The sequence below is a fragment of the Callithrix jacchus genome, chromosome 7, assembly GCF_049354715.1.
Source record: "Callithrix jacchus isolate 240 chromosome 7, calJac240_pri, whole genome shotgun sequence".
NCBI lineage: Eukaryota > Metazoa > Chordata > Mammalia > Primates > Cebidae > Callithrix > Callithrix jacchus.
The window spans coordinates 7667155-7688214 of record NC_133508.1 but is presented as its reverse complement, the minus strand read 5'-3'; the positions used below and the strand labels follow the sequence as shown (position 1 = coordinate 7688214).

General features: G+C 44.6%; 1 protein-coding gene across 1 annotated transcript in view; it reads left to right on the top strand.

Annotated features, from left to right (window-relative positions):
* Positions 1 to 8165, top strand: part of RBM17 (RNA binding motif protein 17) — a 28981-nt gene extending 20816 nt beyond the window's left edge. Inside the window, exons 7-12 of the mRNA XM_002750026.7 lie at positions 1050 to 1191; positions 3281 to 3432; positions 4858 to 4931; positions 5411 to 5509; positions 6584 to 6656; positions 6790 to 8165. Coding sequence (XP_002750072.1) covers positions 1050 to 1191; positions 3281 to 3432; positions 4858 to 4931; positions 5411 to 5509; positions 6584 to 6656; positions 6790 to 6893 — 644 coding nt within the window. The 3' untranslated portion in view covers positions 6894 to 8165. The remainder of the gene's footprint in view (positions 1 to 1049; positions 1192 to 3280; positions 3433 to 4857; positions 4932 to 5410; positions 5510 to 6583; positions 6657 to 6789) is intronic.
* Positions 8166 to 21060: the final 12895 nt, after the last annotated feature.

Genomic DNA, 21060 nt, shown 5'->3' with positions numbered 1-21060 from the left:
GATAAAAAGAGTGGGATCCATGTCTTTTTTATGCAATTCACTTTGTTTTCATTAACATTTCTTATTTGTTGTTAGATTCATTTGGAGTTAAAACAGTGTAGATCATTTACAGTTTTTGAACTCAGGGGTTTACAGGCTGTTATATTCATGGCCCTCCACAAGGTGGCAGTGCCTTCCTTGATTAGATTTTTTTTCTTCCCTTAGCTTCCCTTTCAGTGCAGGTCGGTGTCCCTGTCATTGCATTGCCAAAACACCCTCATCCACTGTTCCTTCTTGCAGTGATCTGCTCTAAAATTCTGAGGTTGGAATTGGACTTCTGAATATCATCTAGGTCATTTTCCCATTCTCTGGATTGGACCATACCTAAACTATCCCAAGCAGATACTCTGATTTATAGTACTTTCTAAAACTTGTTGCATTATTTCTCTTTTAAAGAAGATGCTTTCTAAAATATTATGAAATATCTGTTATGTGAACACAACCGACAAACAATAAACCCCAATTGAAAGCAGTCTCTGGGAGTGGGGCCCAGGCATCTGGATGGTCTTAAAGCTTCTTGCTGACTTTCATGTAACTAGAGTTGATGCCACCACTGGCCGCTAACCTCAGAGACCTTTGTGGGCCATGAGGCTGATGGTATAGTGAGGTTAGGGTCTAGACAGGTGCACAAGGTGCTGCGGGAGTCAAAAGATGGCCAGATTGTATCTCCGTGGGCCATTCAGAAGCTCTTGCCACAAGAATATTCATTCAAGATTTTAAAGGGTAAATAACATTTCAATAAGATATAAAAAGGGTGCTTTTGCTATTTCTATCTCCTATTTGAGGAGATAGAAATAGCAAAAGCAAAGTTAGAATCAGGAAAGTAGTGTTCTCCCTCTTCTTTAAAAAAAAAAAAAAGTCACGTAAAGGCTGTAAAGTTGATTTGTTGTTTTTCTCCTTGTGGTAAACCAGAAAAATAGGTTGAATTTTTTCAAGATAAGTAATTGATAGAAGTGAGATTTCAAAGTGTTTTCTATGGTATTTTGGTGAGCCTACTTTTGCTCCAATAGTACCCCGAGATTTTCCTTATGAAGAGGACTCAAGACCTCGATCACAGTCTTCCAAAGCTGCCATTCCTCCCCCTATGTATGAAGAACAAGACAGACCGAGATCTCCAACTGGGCCTAGCAACTCCTTCCTCGCTAACATGGGGTAACGATTTAATGTTCTAATCTAAGAACTTGAGAAACAGTGCGAAGCGTTGCCAGCTCTTTCAGTAGATGCAACTTGTTTGAAACTAAGGACATTCAGGCTGTGGGAGACTCTTGGTGTGTGGGGTCACACAGTGCCTGCCTCAGTCACATGGAGCGTGTTCCAGTGTAATGATGGGGCTTGTTCACAACAACAAGCCTTCGAGTAGAAGGTTTGATTCATTTTGATTTTGATGATCATCTCTAGACAGACACAGAACCTGATAACTGTTTACATTTGCCTTCATAACATTTGCAAATAAATTAGCTTATATGAATCAGCTGACGTAGTGTCTCCAAAAGGGTTGGTGATACCTTTTTTCCTGATAAAGTGGGCCATCTGCTTTAAGGTCACGGTTCTAAACCTTGGATCTAAAAAACTCAGGTTCATTCTAACTACAAGTAGACGTTTGTTTGCCCCCATATAAAAGTTTACTGTAAGATTGATGTTCAGGTGAGGCTTGTGGATTTTTTTTTTTAAAACCGTTCTGGGCTTGGCAAACATTTTGGTTAAGAGGATGTTCTGTGCTGTTGACTTTGATCCTGTGAAGCAGCTGTTCTGTGAAGCGGCATCACACGAAGGCTTTGTTCTATGCTGTGTTGTGTCTGCCAGATGCTGCCTGTAGCAGAAATGTAGCCGGTGAGACAGCTGAATGTAGTTTAAACTCACTAGTCTCTTTTCAAGTGCTCAGTGACCACATCCAAGTGGTGACCATGTTGGATGGTGCAGACATAGTACATGGCCATGGCCGCAGGAAGGTTTGTGTGCTGGAGGGTTGGACAGACACAAAGCTGGTTTTGATTTTGGTTTTGTTTTTCCTGTTTATGATAAAAATTGACTTTTTGCTGAATTTGCTTTTAACCAGGAACACATCTTTAACTTGTGTTTAGGAAAGATGCAAGGTGGTACCATTCAGGAGTTTTTGGTCTTTTTAGCCCTAGAATAGCTTGTTCAAATGAAAATTTTAAGGGAATTAAATACAAGAAGTAATGTAGGTGCAGTTCCAGTTGAAGCGGGTTTTGTGGCTTAAGCCCTAAGCAGCAGTGGTCATGAGGTTGGGGTGCCCTTCAGACCCATGACCACCTCACAGTGCAGTGTGAGAGCCATCTGGTTGTTAGAGAAAGCAGTGACCTGAGAATTGTGGAGTCTAATTTCAGCTCTTCTGCTAACAGCTGTACAGATAATTTTTTTTTTATTATTTGAGATGGAGTCTTGTTCTGTCACCCCTGAGTGCAGTGGTGCGATCTTGGCTCACTGCAGCCTCTGCCTCCGGGGTTCAAGCAATTCTTCAGCCTCAGCCTGCCAAGTAGCTGGGATTACAGGTGCATGCCATCATGCCTGGTTAATTTTTACATTTTTAGTAGAGCTGAGGTTTCACCGTGTTGGTCAGGCTGGTCATGAACTTCTCACCTCAGGTGATCTACCTGCCTAGGCTTCTCAAAATGCTGGGATTATAAGCGTGAGCCATTGTGCCTGGCCTGTACAAATAATTTCGAAGTGTGGCATCTTGCTTTACTTGTAGTCCACCCCTTAAGCTAGTCAGCTAATCTTAGCCTCCGTTTCTTTATTTCTCATTTGTTAAATAGGTGATCTCTAAGGGTTTTTTCATTTGTATAGTCTGTCATTAGAAAGTCTCCTGTGCTATTCAGGAAAATTGAATTGTGTTCATTATATGAAACTTCATACTTATTTTTTGATGGCCACTTTTTAATAAACTGTGGTCATAAACTATGTGGCAGTACAGATCTGGAGCACACAAAAGATCTTGTGTTTCCTAGTGGGGCACTGAGTAGACTCCACCAGAGAAACTGGCATTTCTCCTTCAAGATAACAGGATATTCTGGATTTTAGTCATAGCTTTTTCTATTTCTTTTGTGCTGCACATCCCCACAGCTTCCGTCTAATAGCCCACTCCTAGATAATGCGTGACTTTGTGGAAGCCCCTGTGGAGTATGCAGTGTCTCCAGAAGGAGGTTGTTGTTAGGTAAAAATGCAACCTATCTCCAGTTGACAATGTCAAGGCTAAGAGTCCTTTCCCTCCTCCTGCCAGGGGCACAGTGGCGCACAAGATCATGCAGAAGTATGGCTTCCGGGAGGGCCAGGGTCTGGGGAAGCATGAGCAGGGGCTGAGCACCGCCTTGTCAGTGGAGAAGACCAGCAAGCGTGGCGGCAAGATCATCGTGGGCGACGCCACAGAGAAAGGTGTGTCCCCAAGGAAGTGTGTGGCTAGTGGGAAAGGGCTGGCCCCATCTATATCAGACATGGCCAGTCTTGATCCTGAGGTGCCAGCAGGGGGACAAGGATGAGTATGGCCAAGGAGAGAGGGCTGACCCCACTGTCACTAGAACACAGGCTGTGCTGATCATATGCATTGCCACTTCTGTTTTGTGAAACCAGGAATCCAGAGGCTCATTTTTATTTTTTCAAAACAGATGTAGAGAGATAAAGGCCTGTGAAAGAAAAGATGGTGAGAGACTTGGGCAGAAAATGAGTAGTCCTCAGGAAAAAATCATGGTTATGTGTTTAGAGCAAGAAGGACAGAGCCATGTAATGTGTCAGTGAATATATCTGCTGTCTCCATCTCAGAGGTCGTCTTTACTTTTCCCCCTCCTTTTTTTTTCTGAGACGGAGTTTTACTCTTGTTGCCCAGGCTGCAGTGCAATGGCACGATCTCGGCTCACTGCAACCTCCACTTCCTGGGTTCAAGCCATTCTCCTGTCTCAGTCTCCTGAGTAGCTGGGATTACAGGCATCTGCCACCAGACCTGGCTAATTTTATATTTTTTTACTAGAGATGGGATTTCTCCATGTTGGTCAGGCTGATCTTGAACTCCCAGTTTTAGGTGATCTGCATACCTCGACCTCCCAAAGTACTGGGATTACAAGCGTGAGCCACCACACTCAGCCTCCCCCTGCTTTTTTTGCCCTTTCAGTAGAGATGTCGTTTCTAATTCTCTTACAGACTGTTTACTTTGTGAGATCTAATGTTATTTTGCAGTCTCTTGGTAAATGTTGCCTAGTTGGTGTTTCATTTTCATTTAATTTTTACAGTCTGTTCTGTATTGAAGGAATTCAGGGAAGAGACAAGTATATATTAGCATTTTAAGCAGGGAAAGTAAGTTTGAGTCAGCCTAGCTGAACTTCCTTTACTAAAGAAAGAAGAAAACTTTTCTGGCAGCCCTGTTCATGCACAGCTTAGGACCCATCATGAGTCTGACAGGTGAGTGCCAGAAACCAACAGTCATCCCAATTTGTGAGGTTATCTGAAGTAAGGCAGCTGGTGGCTGGATTATTAACTGCATATGCCTCTGGGCCTGTGACCTTGAAGTGTTGTTGCTCCCAGCAACTCACCTATAGGAATTATCCATACGCCCTGTCAGCCCTTTGAGAAGTGAGATAAGCAGAAATTTCAGGTAATGGTAGAGGCTCAAAACCTCCAGATACTGTTATAAAAACATGCCAAAGCAAAGCGGAGGCTTTTTCATTGCAGATAAGGCTATATTTTTGCTCAGATACCAGTTGTGTAGATGCCTAGGACATAAATGATGGGGATCGCTATTGAAACTAAATTAGTTATTGTAAGTAGGAGTCAGTTCTGTAACACATCTAATGATATGTTTTGATACAGATGCATCCAAGAAGTCAGATTCAAATCCACTGACTGAGATACTTAAGTGTCCTACTAAAGTGGTCCTCCTAAGGGTAAGAAGCTGAGGAAAGCAAGCTGTCCACCTGCCTAGATTTGTGTGTGTCACCCCAACCTACACTGCTCCCCTAAAAGTTAAGGAAAACTGAAAATGATTCTTTTGCAAGTAATACATTTGGGCAGATCCCATGTAAGGCTGATTTTAGATTTCATTTTCACTAATGTGTAAATCTCTTTGCTAAGTACAGTGTTTAAACTAAAGTAATTACTTAAAAATTTTTGAAATTGCAGGAGTTTCAGATAGTTTGTACATTTTGGTGCTTGGATAGATGTTTTTGTAACTCTGCAGACTTAGTGTATGTCTTAGTGTTTTAGGAAATACTAACTTTTGGGTACTTTGGATATAAAATTTTTCATTGTGTCACTTGGGATTGAGAACATTTACCATCACAAAAGTAAGTCATATTTATATACTTCTGCTAGGTGTTTGTAAGTTATACTTGGTACTTGAATTTATTTATTTTTGTGTTTAAAGAACATGGTTGGTGCGGGAGAGGTGGATGAAGACTTGGAAGTTGAAACCAAGGAAGAATGTGAAAAATATGGCAAAGTTGGAAAATGTGTGATATTTGAAGTAAGAACGTTTTCCTTGGATGTTTATAACCCAAGTTGTAATTGGCAGGTTATAAAACATTTTCTACAAACAGGACAGGGTGTGCTATAAGTAACATCTTCTTACTGCAGAAGGTGATGGACATTGGATATTTGTACTTCTCTCGCTCAGTTATTACAGTTTTAAACATAAAGACAAGAATCACTTCAAGTTTTATTTGATGAAGAAATAGGAATGTTTCATGATGGAGGATCAGTATAGTGACTGAAGACCTTGATTCTAGTATGCTCAGTAGTTTAGTTAGACGTGCCTTTGCTTTCAGTCATTGCTGAGTATTTAGTGCCTCTCACATGTACTGCACTGTGCGGAGAGCACTTGGGATACAGGAAGCATGCTCTGTACTCTCGGTGTGTTCAGTTGAAGAAACACAAACATATAAAATAACTAGAGGATATTCTGTTACTAGACTAGGTAGTATTGGCTGTAGTTTCAGGAGTTGAGAAAAGGATTAGATCAGCGAAAAAATAGAGACTGTCTTGTGAGCAATAACTGATGTGGGCTGCGCTTTGAAATGAATAGGTGGCATTTGTAGGGAAGGGTGTTCTGATTGGCTGCTGGGAGGTAGTGAGGGTCAGGACTACCAAAAGGGAATGAATGGGCCTATTGGGGATTAGCAGAAGTGCTGTGGTGGGTGAAATGGACACATTGCAGAGGGCCAGGAAAGCTTAGACCAAGCTAGTCAAAATGAGACCTGATATAAAAGACCACTAGAGCACCAACCTTTTTAATGTAAAAGCTCTGCTCCCTCTTTCTTTATTTTATTGCTGTTTCTTGACCTCATAATTATTTGTTTACATCATCAGCTGGCACGGGGCCTTCATGAGGTCAGAGACTGCTTAATACCTGTCATTAAAACAGGCATTCAGTACATTTTTGATGATGAACAAAGTATACTTATTTCCTTGGTGTTTGACAGCTGCTTGACTGTACATGGTGATAATTAGAATATTCACTCTGACAAATCATTTAAAAGAGAAAACCACTTTCAGCTCAGTCTCGAGTCCCTTTTCTCATCACGCTCTCCTTTTCATCCAGATTCCTGGTGCCCCCGATGATGAAGCAGTACGGATATTTTTAGAATTTGAGAGAGTTGAATCAGCAATTAAAGGTGAGTTAGCTGAATATTAAAGAATAAAATAGTTGAATTTACAACCTTCATCTTTACAAGTAAAGTTACTGTTTAAAGTTAAACCTTTATCATGTCTTATGCCTATATTAACAGTCTTTTGTTTGCCTTTCAGCGGTTGTTGACTTGAATGGGAGGTATTTTGGTGGACGGGTGGTAAAAGCATGTTTCTACAATTTGGACAAATTCAGGGTCTTGGATTTGGCAGAGCAAGTTTGATTTTAAGAACTAGAGTACAAGTCATCGCCAGTGATCCTTAAATGAACTGCGCTGAGAAACGAAGGAAAAGGTCACAGCCTGCATGGCTGTTGCATACCAAGACTCTTGGAAGGACTTCTAAGATATATGTTGATTGATCCCTTTTTTATTTTGTGGTTTTTTAATATAGTATAAAAATCCTTTTAAAAAAAAACAATCTGTGTGCCTCTCTGGTTGTTTCTCTTTTTTATTACTATTCCTGAGTTGATAACATTTTTTGTTAGATTTCATGGTAATTCTCAAGTGCTTCAATGATGCAGCATTTCTTGCACTAAAAAAAAAAGAAATCCAGAAAGTTTTAGGACATGGGGTTATATTAAGTTATTTGTTTTTCTTTCTTTTTTCTTTTAATAAAGCCTGCAAGTTACTAAATTGTAGTTTCATAAGTTCTGTAATAAGGTATCATCTTGGCAGTGTGCCAAAGGTGAAAACGATACTTTCTCTGACAGAGAAATACTTCTTAGTGACTCCAGTCGTAGAAACACGTCTTACCACCTGAATAAGACTGAAGAATTGTGAATATACCATGGCCTATTGGATGAATCATTTGCCGTTAAGCTAGGTCAGACTGTAGGGTTTGTGATGGATTTATGAGTATGTGGGTATAGAAATCATAAATATAGCACTTGTTTTCAGAGATTCAAGCATAGTCTTTAGGGTAGATCAGAAATGGCAAGTAATTCAAAACCTAGCAGGTGCATTGTAAATATGTGCCTAATTATGTTTTGGAAATGGCAGTTCCTTGGGGTCTTGTTTCTGCTGGCACAATTTGCAATAGTATTCTATTGTATTTAATTCCAAAATTTATAAAATTCATCCACATTGGCCACGTATACAATACTGCCAATTAATAGAATTCTGGAATTGTGAGAAATTGTATCACTGAAGTTCAGTAGGATGTGTGGCTTCAAAATTTATCAGGACCACAAAAAAGAAAACAAATATTTGGTACTGAGGTTCATTGCCAGGGCAGGAGGTATTTCCAGAAAATACTCATGCCTGTGTTCTGTTCCTTGCTTTCCCAAATACTGCATGTGACTCTCCCGAAGTGGCAGCTGAAGGACTCGAGCCCATGTTGTCTCCTTTGGTTATTATGACATGAAAGTGTATCAAGAACTCAGCATTTCTTTGCATCCATGGACTTGGTTTGGAGACATAAGGAATATTCTGACCCTTTTTAAAAAAGGATTTTCTCATGTTTTTATTTAACATAAATAAAAGAATAACATTTTATCTTTTGTGGTATTTTATTGAGTTTTATGGTAAAAGTGCACCTGTTCTGTAAAGTGAGTTGGGGTGAAGGAGTGCAAGGTAAAGTATATAATTGAGCATCGCAGAGGACAGTAAGAGTCAAAGGCAGCCCTGGAACTGGAGTTATGTATGGAATGAGGCCAACCATTCCTCGTGTGGACACCATGTGTGAACTTAAAAGTACCCAAATGTGACATGCTGAATGTAACGATGACTGGTTTAATTTTTGAAACTCCAGTGTGCTTAAGTTGGAACTCTGATGGTTCTAACCCACCTTTCGTGCGTGCATTTATGGTTGATATGCTTTGTAATAACTGTTTGTTTGCATTTAGGTGGCTTTTCCTGACATTCTCATGGTCAGCAACCAGAGAATTGCAAGCAACTCATACTACTTGATTTCTGTTCACGTGGGCACAACTTAGTGAGTGTCTTTCTCCCCATTCCCTTATTTTTAAAATTACCCATAACTGTATTAATCATTTAGTACTTTGTTTATAATGAATTTTTGACAGTAGAATAATTTCTAAATCTGCAAGTTAGCAGTTGAGAAACATGAAATTAATTTTCAATATTAACTAACATTCAAGTTACTATAAAAATTTTAGATTTCAATAAAAATTAAAAATTACATAAGCTGCAGTATAACTGACAAGATTCCGTGCCATAGATGCTTGTCATTCTTGGTGGCCCATCTGTGGTCTTTTTGAAACCCCTTCCTGTGTTTGGGGAATTTCCTCATTTCTCTTGCTGCCATGAGAGACTAGAACTTGCCTTCCTAGTCTGTCTTGCAGGTCGAGCAGGGGTGTGTGCTTGGGAGAGCTGTGTGAGGAGTCCATCCTCAAGCTTAGGCACGGGTTCCTCTGCAGTGTTGTGTGGCACTGAGGACAGCAGTGACAGTGACCGTGTCACTCCTGCTGGTGTGTGGTGTCTGGCAGGGCAGTCTGGAGGGGTTTGGGAATTTTGCTTTACATAAAACCTGTGGTCTGCCCTGGGCCTGCTTGGAGATTATTGTTTTTCCTTTTTTTGTTTTTTTTTGTTTTTGTTTTTCAGACGGTCTCTGTTGCCTAGGCTGGAGTTGGTGGTGCAACCTCAGCTCACTGCAGTGTCCACCTCCCGGGTTCAAGCGTTTCTCATGCCTCAGCCCCCAGAAAGCTGGGATTACAGGCATGTGTCACCTGGCTGATTTTTGTATCAGTGGAAAAGGAGTTTTGCCATGGTGGACAGGCTGGTCTTGAACTCCTGGGCCCAAACATTCTTCCTGCCAAAGTACTGGGATTACAGGCATGAGCCACTGCACCCAATTCTTTTTTTTTTTTTTTTTTTTTTTTTTTGTAGATTTTTTTCTGCTTAAGCTAGAGTGAGTTCTATCATCTTCACCTAAGACCCGCAGCTGATAACAGGTTGATAGCTGGGATTGCACATGACAAATCCTGAAAGATGGAGGAGGTAGGATGGGATTGGTAAGGACCCAGTTTCCCTGGGCTGAGAAACTGGTGAACTTTGTTATTTGGTGGTGAGGCATTTAGCCAAGCTGCTGCTGTTCCTTGGACTACAGGCTGGTGTTAGGGGAAATAATAGGGAAATTAGAATGTTTGCACATGCTGGTGTTTTAGGTGGCTGTAGTGCTGAACCCAGACTGGGGGTTCAGACCCTGGCTCTGCCACTCACAGCTGTGTGGCCCATTGCCTCATCAGAAGGTGGAAGTGATCATCCTGCCTGCTCAGCATTAAGAGGACTGGGCAAATCATGTGTGCTGTTTCTGTCCACTTGGGCTGCTGTGGCATGATACCATAGCCTGGGCTCTTGTGAACAACACAGGTCCACTTTCCACAGCCTGGAGGCTGGAAGTTCAAGATCAAGTCACTTGTGGACTGGCTGGCTGGGCCCCCTTTCTGTTTCATAGATGGCATCTTCTTGCATCCTCACGGGGTGGAAAGAGTGAGAGATTTCTGGGGCCTCTATTACAAGTGTACAAATCCTATTCACGAGGGCTCCGCCCTCTACCTAATCACCCCCCAAAAGGCTCCACCTCCTAACACCATCACCTTGGGGGTGAGGATTTCAACATGTTTGAGGAGACATAAACATTCAGACCGTAACATACTGAGTAAACAAGCTGCAAAGCCCTGCAGAGGAGTAAGAAACTTGGACTCCAGGAAGCTGGTTTGAAAGTGGAATGAAGAAGAAAACAGCCTTGCCAGGAGAAGCGTTCTGTGCTTGCATCCTGCAGTCACGGTTGAATGAGAGTCCTTGTTTGGAAAAATGTCCTTGGCTAAAATGAAACCAGAGGCCCAGCAGTGGCCTCAGCAGGGTTTGGACTGGATATTTTGGTCTTACAAAAATGGAATGAAAGGTCCTGCTTCTCCCTCAATTGATGACTTTGAACGCCCTCAAGACACCAACCATTAAAGTGAGAGGAAAGGGCCAAGGCAGAAGCTGAAACCAGCTGCTGAGAACAAATTCCCAGGCTGAGGACAGCGAGGTAAGACCTTTGCCGACTTGCACATGGAGTGTGCAGATTGCCCTGTCTCAGCTGTAGGTGCTGGGCCGCACAGGGCCACAGTCGGACCTGATAGAGAAAATGACACTCCTTGCAGGTTTGGACTGCAATCAATGACTGGAAGAGATGGCATCGTCTTCCTTAGGTTGGGTTCAGTAAGTGTAAGTGTGGGAGAACAGTGTGTGTTCTGGCAGGAACCAGAGGGAGCCAGTGACAGACACAGCACAACGCTACACCAATTCCCTTTCCAAACAACTCCCTATCTTACCCCCCACTTTTTTTTTTGAGACCGAGTCTCACTCTGTTGCCCAGGCTAGGGTGCAGTGGCATGATCTTGGCTCACTGTAACCTCTGCCTCCCTTGTTCAAGCAATTCTCATGCTTCAGCCTCCTGAGTAGCTGGGTCTAGAGGTGCCCACAAACCACACCCGGTCGATTTTTGTATTTTTGGTAGCGATGTGGTTTCACCATGTTGGCCAGGCTGGTCTCGAACTCCTGACCTCAAGTGAACCACCCACCTCGACCTCCCAAAGTGCTGGGATTACAGGTGTGAGCCACCTCACCTGGCCTATGCCTCTATTTTAAAAGCCAGAAAGGTTAAATTCTTACCTGAAACCAGGGCCAGCCAGTGTGCAAGTAAGTGGCAATGTGTAGCCAGTTCTAGAAATCCTTTATCCTGATTAAAGGGACCGATGTGGCTGGTACCACCCTGCCCTAAACGTGGATGTGATGCCAGTGCTGTGGCCACCATGGGGGCAACTTTGGGGATGAACCAGCTTTCGAGAGTGGAGGAGAGGATGGGTATGGTCTCGCCAGTGAGATACCGCAACAGCCAGGGTGGGATGTGGGCTGGGCCACTCTGAGGTGGCCTCTCCCTGGAAACAGTTCATCCCTCGCAGATACAATCTGCTGTCCAGAGTGTGTGCAATATAGTCAAAAGCTGGGAGGTAAGTTATTTGAGATCATTAAAGTCACCTGCTGGTATCCAATCTCCAGGCTGTATCTTCTCTTCGTTTACTTTTCCTATAAACAGCCCCACCCTAAACTGAAAGGGAATCCCATTTTGTTTCAACAAGCATTTTGTTCGTGGCTACATACAGATACTGTTCTTAGCAGTGGGAGTGAAAAATGAATAAGGTGGTGATTCTTGCTTTCAAAGAGTTCCTAGTCCATTTCAGAGAGAGAGAAGAGCAGAAACAGTACAGGGTGAGCGGCGCTACGTACGATGCGTCATCACACTGAGCTGTTTGGGGGAAGAGACAGTGTTTTTATCACTGGTCTCAGCACCTCACTGAATTTGCTGCATGAGTGTATAGGGTACTGAGAGCAGCAGGGATGACCGAGCAGATCTTTGAGAAGTGTAGCGTCTGAGGCAGCAAAAATGAAGAGGTAACTCGTGCTGGATCTTGCAGGATGGCCAGAAAGGTGAGAGGTGGGCCCTCCAGAGAAACAGCAGTGATGGCACCCATGTCTATCGTTTCTGCCTTGCTAATAGATCTAGCCCAAGGTTAGACTAATAGGGCTAACCTTGGGCAGGTCTGATTTGGTCCCCAGCTCTGTTAGTTATTCCTCTTGCATATATAAATATGTATATTTCGAGACAGGGTCTTCTTGCTTTTTTGCCCAGGCTGGAGTGCAGTGGCAGAATTATAGCTCACCACAGCCTTGAACCCCAGGACTCAAGGGATCCTCCCACCTCAGCCACCCAAGTAGCTGTGAGCCAAGACCACAGGCATGCACTACCATGCCTGGCGAATTTATTTTTTGTAGAGATGGAATGTTGCTATATTGCCCAGGCTGGTCTTGAACTCCTGACCTCAAGCAGTCCTCCTTCCTTGACCTCCCAAAGTGCTGGGATTATAGGCAGGAGCCATACCTGGCCCCTTTCCCTTGTTTATAAAATAAACTTTTTTTGTATATTATAAAAATATCTGCAGAATTATTGTGACAGTAGTACAGGGAATTCCCTCACACCCACTCCCAGGGTCTCCTATGATTAGTACCTTACATTAATGAGGTCCATTTGTCACAGTTAATGAACCAACATTGACACAACTGGCTGGGTGCGGTGGCTTGCCTGTAATCCCAGCACTTTGGGAGGCCGAGGCGGGTGGATCACGAGGTCAAGAGATCGAGACCATCCTGGTCAACATGGTGAAACCCCGTCTCTACTAAAAATACAAAAAATTAGCTGGGCATGGTGGCGCGTGCCTGTAATCCCAGCTACTCAGGAAGCTGAGGCAGGAGAATTGCCTGAACCCAGGAGGCGGAGGTTGCGGTGAGCCGAGATCGCGTCATTGCACTCCAGCCTGGGTAACGAGCGAAACTCCGTCTCAAAAAAAAAAAAAAAAAAAAAATTGACACAATTATGAACTAAGTCCATACTTGATTCAGATTTCTTTAGTTTTTACCTCATGTCCTTCCTCTGTTGCAGGATCCCGTCCACAACACTACATTCCATCTTGTCAGTCACATCTCCTTAGGCCTGCCTTGGTTGTGACAATTTCTCAAACTTTTCTTGCTTTTGATCCCCTTGGAAATTTTGAGGAATGCTGGCCCAATATTTTGTAAAAGGCCTCTCAATTGGGATTCGTCTAATGTTTTTCTCATGTTTATAGGCTGGGATAATGCGCTTTGGGGAGGAAGACCACGGAGGTGAAGTGCCCTTCTCGTGGTGTCATGCCAAGGTGCCTGTCGACAGTCTGACTTGCCACAGTGGATGGAGACAGGCACCCTGGCAGAGGTGGAGTGGGTTGGCTTTCTCCACTGGGAAGCTGCTCTTTTTCTTTCCCTGTCATATTCCACTGTTTGGAAGAAAGTCACCGTGCACAGCCCACACTTGAGGACAGGAGAGTTAGGCTGAACCTCCTTAAGGGTGGAGTGTCCATATAAATTATTTGGGGCTGGGTGCGGTGGCTCACACCTGTAATCTCAGCACTTCGGGAGGTCAAGGCAAGCAGATTGCTTGAGTTCAGGAGTTCAAGACCAGCCTGGCCAACATAGTGAAGCCCTACCTCTACCAAAAATACAAAAATTAGCCAGGCGTGGTGGTGGGCACCTGTAATCCCAGTTACTTGGAAGGCTGAGGAGGGAGGATCGCTTAAACCTGGGAGACAGAGGTTTCAGTGAGCCAAGATCACACCACTGCACTCCAGTCTGGGTGACAGAGTGAGACTATGTCTCAAAAAAAAAAAAAGACTCGGAACTCTGTACGGGAGGCTTGCCTGCTCTCTTCCACCTGTCTGTCTACTACTTGTATCTGTGTGAGCTCATGGAGGCTACTTGGTGCTTTGGGCTCTCATCCAATGCTGCTGCTCTCATTCCATTGCTCAGATTGCCCTGGCTTTGGCTACTGGAGCTACTTCAGTTGGCCCCTGTGTCCCTTTGTCCTTCCATTGTCCCCATCATTGTGCACTGGTTTCTTTTTTGTCTGTTTTTAAGCACTTTCTCACTTTCTGGCACCACAAGATGCTCCGGGTTCATTGGGTATCTCTCCTTCCCCAGTCCTAGAATCAGCCATTTCTCCAGGGATCCCTCCCTAGTTCCTTTCATTGGAGAACAGTGTTAGAAACCAAGATCTGGGCATTAGGTGTGCTTAATGCTGGAGTGTCACTGCTCCTCAGCCCTCTCAGCTGATGGAGCAGGAAAATCTATGTGTGTATCACAGCCTGTGCATATACACGTGTGTAAGTATTTGCAGATGTAGTCACTGGCATCTGTAAAGGTGAACATGAGTTGATAGAGCAGTCTCCAACTCTGATCCTTGACCACACATGCCATCCTCCTCCTCTTGCTCGCCTGTAACCCCCCACCCCAACAGTGAGAAGCCCAGCTCCTGCCTTCTGCCACTCATTTGCTTAATTGTTCAGTTCCAGAGTACACACGCAGTGGTTTCAGAATTGTTCACCACACCCTGTGGGAAGCAACTTCATCAGCTAGAGTGCAGCCGTGTGTAGCTCTTATATCTCCAGTCTTACAGACTCCACTCATTTCCAGGTTACTTAAATAGACACCTTCTTCCCCATCCAACCTTAACTGGGGTGGTTTTGTGTGTTGCTAAGGTACTCACATTTATTTGTCATATTCTGCATTTCATTCTGGGATACCCCAGTCTCCAAAGTCATTTTTTTTGAGACAGTGTATCTCTGGATCACTCAGGCTAGAGTGCAGTTGTACGACCACAGCTCACAGCAGCCTTGACCTCCTGAACTCAGGGAATCCTCCTGCCTCAGCGTCCAGAGTAGCTGGGACCACAGGCACATGCTGTCGCACCCAGCTAATATTTAAATTATTTGTAGAGACAGGGTCTCACTATGTTGCCCAGGCTGGTCTTGAACTTGTGGAGTCAAGTAATCTTTCTGCCGGGATCTCCCAAAATGCTGGGATTATAGATGTGAACCACTGGCCTATTTTTTTTTTTTTAATGTACATAAATTAAGATTTACTCTGTGTGCTCTAAAGTTTTATGGGCTTTGACAAAAGCTTAACATCAGGCCGGGTGCGGTGGCTCAGGCCTGCAATCCCAGCACTTTGGGAGGCTGAGGTAGGCAGATCACCTGAGGTGAGGAGTTTGAGACACCCTGGACAACATGGCGAAACCCCATCTCTACTAAAACTACAAAAATTAGCCGGGTGTGGTGGCATGCGCCTGTAATCCCAGCTACTCAGGAGGCTGAGGGAGGAGAATTGCTTTAACCTGGGAGGTGGAGGTTGCAGTGAGCTGAGACTGCACCACTGCACTCCAGCCTGGGTGACAGAGACAGACTGTCGTAAAAAAAAAAAGCTTAATGTCTTGTATTCATCTTTATAGTATCACAAAGAATAGTATCATAGCCCTAAAAAATCTCCTGTTCTTCATCTATGTAGTGAAATCCCACCCTACTCCCCACCCGCATTCCTGGCAACTGTTGCTGTGTTTACTGTCTATAGTTTTGCCTTTGCCAGAATGTCATGTAATTGGGAACCATATACCAGCAGCTTTTTCCAGACTGGCTGCTTTTGCTTGGCAACGTGCATTTCAGATTCATGCATATCTTGCGGCTTTTTTTTTTTTTTTTTTTTTTTGAGACGGAGTTTCGCTCTTGTTACCCAGGCTGGAGTGCAGTGGCATGATCTTGGCTCATTGCAACCTCTGCCTCCCAGGTTCAAGTGATTCTTCTGCCTCAGCCTCCGGAGTAGCTGGGACTACAGGCATGCACCACCATGCCCAGCTAATTTTGTATTTTTAGTAGAGATGGGGTTTCTACATGTTGGTCAGGCTGGTCTTGAACTCCTGACCTCAGGTGATCCACCTGCCTTGGCCTCCCAAAGTGCTGGGATTGCAGGTGTGAGCCAGTGCGCCTGGCCGATAACTCATTCTTTTTATTCCATTGCGTGGATGTACCACGGTATGTTTACCCATTCACCTATTGAAGGCCATATTGATTACTTCCAGTTCTTGGCAGTTATAAAGCTATCAGCATCCATGTGTGGGTGTTTGACGGACATACGTTTTCACATTAGCAGGGTACTTATTAAGGAGTGTGATTGCTGGATTACATGGTAAGACTTTCCTTTTTTCTCTCCTGTTTTTAAACTCCCTACCATCATATAAACTTCCTTCAGTCTCTCCCATCTTTAATGGAAATAGGTCAAACCTGGAATTTTTAGCCACTCCCCACCTCCCTAGTGTCCCCATTTTTTCTTCTTTTCCCAGCCAGGCTTCTCAGAGATTCCCAGCATCCTGCCTCCACCTCCTTGCTTCTGACCACCTCTTCCATTCAGCCCACACCTGCAGAACAAGGACTGTGTCAGCTGCAAATTAGACCTCTGCTTCCACCAGGCCTCCCCCATAGTTCACCTAAGAACCATGCAGTGAATCTTTTCCATTGAGATGGATCGTGACCTTTTATGGCACTTGATGCTGGTAACTCCCTTCCTGAGGATGGCAGCCGTGGCCCTGCCAGTGCCTCCTTGAATCACTTAGCCTTTACATCTTCCCACGTGGTTTTATCTCCTTGCCCTGGCCTTGGGTTTCTTCTGTGACTCACCCAGTTTTGTCTGTGTGTATGTGTGTGTGTATGTGAGAGAGAGAGAGAGGGAGGGAGTTTCACTCTTGTTACCCAGGTTAGAGTGCAATGGTGTGATCTCGGCTCACTGCAGCCTCCACCTTCAGGTTTCAAGTGATTCTCCTACCTCAGCCTCCTGAGTAGCTGGGATTACAGATGCCCGCCACCATGCCCAGCGAATTTTTGTATTTTTAGTAGAGGCAGGGTTTCACCATGTTGGCCAGGCTGATCTCGAACTCTTTTTTTTTTTTTTTTGATACAGAGTTTCGCTCTTGTGACCCAGTCTGGAGTGGAGTGGCACGATCTCGGCTCACCGAAACATCCGCCTCCTAGGTTCAGGCAATTCTCCTGCCTCAGCCTCCCGAGTAGCTGGGATTACAGGCACGCGCCACCATGCCCAGCTAATTTTTTGTATTTTTAGTAGAGACGGGGTTTCACCATGTTGACCAAGATGGTCTCGATCTCTTGACCTTATGATCCGCCACCTTGGTCTCCCAAAGTGCTGGGATTACAGGTGTGAGCCACCGCGCCAGGCCGACTTGTCCATATTTTAATCTCAGCCAGTCTTCCTCACCAAACCTCAGATGTGTATCCAAGCCCTGATTGTCCCTTCACCCTCAAACACATGTCCCAGGCTTGATTCACTTCTCCCCTTTCAAGCTCTCCTGCTAAATGCTCTGATTTGGGGGAAAGCATCGTCTATTCAGTCATCGAACTCAGAAACCCCAAATCAGCCTGGATTCCTTACTTTCCCTTCTATCTAGATCAGGTCTGTAGCTGAGGACTGCTGGTTCTGTTTCTTCTCCATCTTCCAGGGTAACGCAGTGGAACCCCTCATCTCTGGGAGGAGGCCCGTGGGTTCCCGCTGGTCTCCCTGCTTTAACCTTGCACCCGTTTCACCTTCCAAGGCAAGGCCTAGCTGTTCAAGCCACTCCCATACACACAGTTCCTACCACATCTAGACTCCTGCTTGGAAGCTGGGGTTCTCACTGCCCTCACTGCACACACCTTCCCTTAGGTTCTTGTGGTGGGAGCGTTGGCAGTGACTTCTCATGCTCTCCCTGCTGCCTGGAGAATTGCCCCTTCCCCCATTCTCCTTCCAACAAGTATCCTGGGCCTGCTGAGTTGCTACTCCTGCGAGGTTTATTGGCACCACAAGCCCCATAATTAAAAACCAACAGTCAGTCCCCAGCTGCATACCTCCCCCAGGGAACTACTTTTAACTTTTCAGCTGGCCTGCTGCTGGGCTCTGCCTCCACACTTCTAAATACATCCTCATGAGGACCCTTCCTTCTCTTCCCAAGCAGATGTCTCGGAAGAAGAGGCTATACTTACTTTCCACCGCCTTCATCTCCATTCACTCTTTAACTCACTACAACTGAAGGAGGAAACCCAGAAAAAGATGGCACCGACTTGGGGAAACAGGGAACGCAAAGTAGGAGAGAGGAAGGCAGTTCCCAAGGTGATGATGACAGGAAGTCTTGGTCCAATAGCCATACAGGGGCCTGGAGAACCAGTGGTCCACACACAAGCGGGAAACTGAGGAGCTCCCCAGAGTTGTATAATAATGGCAATTAATCATGATATACAACTGACTCAGCTGAGATGAATACACAAAATGCTGTAGTCATATAGATACTGATTACAGGTTTGCTGTTTTTTTTGTTGTTGTTTTTTTTTTTCCTGAAACAGTTTCACTCTTATTGTCCAGGCTGGAGTGCAATGGCTCAATCTCAGCTCACTGCAATCAACACCTCCCGGATTCAAATGATTTTCTTGCCTCAGCCCCCCCAGTAGCTGGGATTACAGGCGCCTGCCATCATGCTGGGCTAATTTTGTATTTTCAGTAGAGACAGGGTTTCTCCATGTTGACCAGGCTGGTCTTGAGCTCCTGACCTCAGATGATCCACCTGCCTTGGCCTTCCAAAGTGCTGGGATTACAGTAAATCATCACGCCTGGCAACAGGTTTGCTTTTTAATGTTGCTTTAGGCCTAACTTGAAAGAATGAATAGGGAGGGTTGGGGGGAGTAGTGGGAGGCTAAACTTTTGTTTCCTTTTTTTGTTTTTTTGAGATAGAGTCTTGCTCTGTTGCCCAGGCTAGAGTGCAGTGATGTGAGGCTCAATCTCAGCTCACTGCAACCTTCGCCTCCCAGGTTCAAGTGATTCTCCTGCCTCAGCCTCCCGTGTAGCTGGGATTACTGGCATGTGTATCATGCCTGGCAAATTTCTGTGTTTTCAGTAGAGACAGGGTTTCACTCTGTTGGCCAGGCTGGTCTTGAACTCCTGGCCTCAAGTGAACTGCCCACCTCAGCCTCCCAAAGTGCTGGGATTACAGGCATGAGCCAGTTTTGTAGAGACAGGGTTTCACCATGTTTCCCAGGCCTGTCTCAAACTCCTGGACTCAAGTTATCTGCCTGTACTGACCTCCCAAAGTGTGGGGATTACTGGCATGAGCCACTGCACCTGGCCAGTATAATTTTAAGTATGATCTTAGGGTATCAGCAAGCTACAGCTTTGATAACAGCTGGGTATTTTTACTTAGTAACCACCCCTTTTCCCTCCTCTGTACTCTCACACAATATTTAAATAGCTCCTATTAAATTGCTAATATCCTCTTCTCTTCCTGTCACATTTTTCTCCCGCAATTTAAGTCTCAGGTCTAAGCAGTGAACACATCAAGTTTCTGATAAACTAAGACAGTGTCTATCCATGGACGAGTTCGTGACAAACCCATGTGGGTCCCTGGCTTGCTGAAACCAGGTTTTACGTGACGGGAGGAAGTGGGTTGACAAGAAGGGGGGTTGCTAAGGGAGCTTTATTACTCATTTCTCTTTGAATAAACAAGGAACAAATGGAATAAAAGTCTGATAATTTGGCAAAGACCCATTTTGCAGTTCCTTGCAATACTGTACTTAGGTTCAGAATAAGCAACTTAGTAACCATCATCGGTGCTGAATGCTTCAGAGGTAAACTGAGGCAACTCAATCAACTATCCCAGATGACTGCTGTACACAGAGGTATTGTATGACGGTCCGACTGGATTAAGTGGTTCTGAACTGAATGGTGCATAATTATCACCAACATTTGGATAGAAAAGTAAGTTTACAGTTGATATTCCTATTTAAGTTTTTAAATTAGTTTTTGTCAAAATAATATCTGGGCCTAATTATAAAATCAACTAAGTCTTCAAATACTCATAAATTAGAACAGCAGTCTGCCTCCATCGGTCTCATTCCCCAAGGAAAACACATTCAGCTCTTTTTTTTTAGAGACAGTTTCATTCTTGTTGCCCAGGCTTGAATTCTGGCGCAAGCAATCCTCCCACCTTGGCCTCCCAAAATGCAGGGATTACAGGTGTGAGCCACCACACCAACCTTCGAGGGCAGTCCTGATGCCTAACACCCACTGATCCAGTGCAGCAGTATTGCATCCCTTGAGGTCAGGAGTTTGAGGCCAGTCTGGCTAACATGGTGAAACCCCGTCTCTACTAAAAATACAGAAAGAATTAGCTGGGCATGGTGATGTGCCCCTGTAATCCTAACTATTCAGGACGCTGAGGCAGGAGAATCGCTTGAACCTGGGATGCGGAGGTTGCAGTGAGCCGAGTTTACACTCTAGCCTGGGTGATGGAGTGAAACTCCGTCTCAAAAAAAGTCTCAGATGCCCTCTGGCCCTCACAGTGGCCAGTGGCGTATAAAGCTCTCGAAAACCCTCACTCTTGCAAGGAGGATGGTACGGAGTCTTCATATTCTGCTGCATGGCACCAATTGTGCTATTTTAACAATGACTGTGCAGAAAGGAAGCCAGTGCTTTTCTTCCTCCAAGCCTTGGACAAAGCATGTTTTATGACAAAAATAATCCCTGCCGCTCACATGTCCTCTCAGGCTTCCCACTGCTCTCCCACACAGCCTCTCGCTCCGAGGAGCGAGTCCCCTCCTGCTAATGACAATCCTTCAGGCCAACCCAGAACTTGTTTCCAAAGACTGAAATCACATTTCCAACAGGGTGGTGCCACCATGTTTGCCAAGCTGTTTGGTGGCCCATAGTGAGCTGATTTGTGTTGGATAGATTTTCTTCCCAGGGTGTGACGGGACGGAGAGGCTTGAGCGAGATGCAGAATTTCTTCCTGAAACAAATGAATTTGGAAATATTAGGCAAGGAGGAAATAGTGATATAATTTGCTTTTTCCATATATATATATTTTTTTTGAGACGGAGTTTCGCTCTTGTTACCCAGGCTGGAGTGCAATGGCGTGATCTCAGCTCACCGCAACCTCCGCCTCCTGGGTTCAAGCAATTCTCCTGCCTCAGCCTCCTGAGTAGCTGGGATT